Below are 898 nucleotides of genomic sequence, written 5' to 3' on the forward strand. Positions count from 1 at the left end.
CGGCCCCTCAGTGTATATAATAATCCGGCCCCTCAGTGTATGGTTAGGATTACTATTATGTGTTTGACGTGTTTTATATCTCCAGACTCCGGGAAGCTTCATCCAATCGGTTTGTTGTGATTTGGTTTGTTGGCGTCGCTTGCGCTGGTTTTCACTTTTTGTCTCTTGGTGTTTCTGTTCCATGTTGTCGGTGATTTCCACCAGTGGAAGAGCGGGACTTCATCGGGGTGGACGACAGCGACTCGCGCCTCTTGTTACTGGCCAATGAGGAGGATCTGGATGACGGCCTGAATTTGAAGAAGTGCATCTTCCAGAGGTTGGTCGGAGACGCCTGACCTGTGATATAATGTTATTAGGAAGAGTGCGCCCTTTGCAGGGAATGTTGGGGGGGGGGACAGTTACAGAAGAGGGGCAAGCAGTGATAAAGGGGAGAGGGTTCACGTGTGAAGGTGTGTGGATGGTGGTGTATAGTGAGAGGAGGTACGGGGGGGCTTCCGGTAGGGTGGTGAGAATGGAGGAGCGGGTGCTGGGGTGTGGGGTTGACCTGCCAGGGTGTGTGTGGGGGTGCTGGCAGGGGTGACGGTGTCATTGGGGTTCTGGCTCATGAGAGAGAAGATGTATTCCTTCAAAACAAAATTATTTGATTGAAACATTTAAATTCCTATTAAAATAAGGAGGGCGAGCAATGTGTTATATGTGTAATTACACTTTACTTGAGGATTAACCCCTTCGTGACGGGAGACGTACAGTGTACGTCCTGTCACTTTGTGCCTATATGACTGGCCACGTACACTGTACGTGACGAGTTATATCAGGCTTTGTAATGCCGGTAACTGCTGATTCTCAGCATTTAACAGTCATTCATTAATGTCTCAGTATTGAGGCATTAATTAATGAA

The 898-nt window shown here is 48.2% G+C and overlaps 1 protein-coding gene across 1 annotated transcript in view; it reads left to right on the plus strand.

Moving 5' to 3' along the window:
* Positions 1-194: 194 nt before the first annotated feature.
* Positions 195-898, plus strand: part of LOC108803706 (translation initiation factor eIF-2B subunit gamma-like) — a gene marked incomplete at its 5' end in the record, with an annotated part of 18,238 nt that continues 17,534 nt past the window's right edge. The window contains one exon of the mRNA XM_018575527.1: positions 195-316. Coding sequence (XP_018431029.1) covers positions 195-316 — 122 coding nt within the window. The remainder of the gene's footprint in view (positions 317-898) is intronic.

The sequence above is a fragment of the Nanorana parkeri genome, unplaced genomic scaffold (genome assembly GCF_000935625.1).
Source record: "Nanorana parkeri isolate BGI_ZX_2015 unplaced genomic scaffold, ASM93562v1 scaffold4063, whole genome shotgun sequence".
In the NCBI taxonomy this organism is placed as follows: Eukaryota; Metazoa; Chordata; class Amphibia; order Anura; family Dicroglossidae; genus Nanorana; species Nanorana parkeri.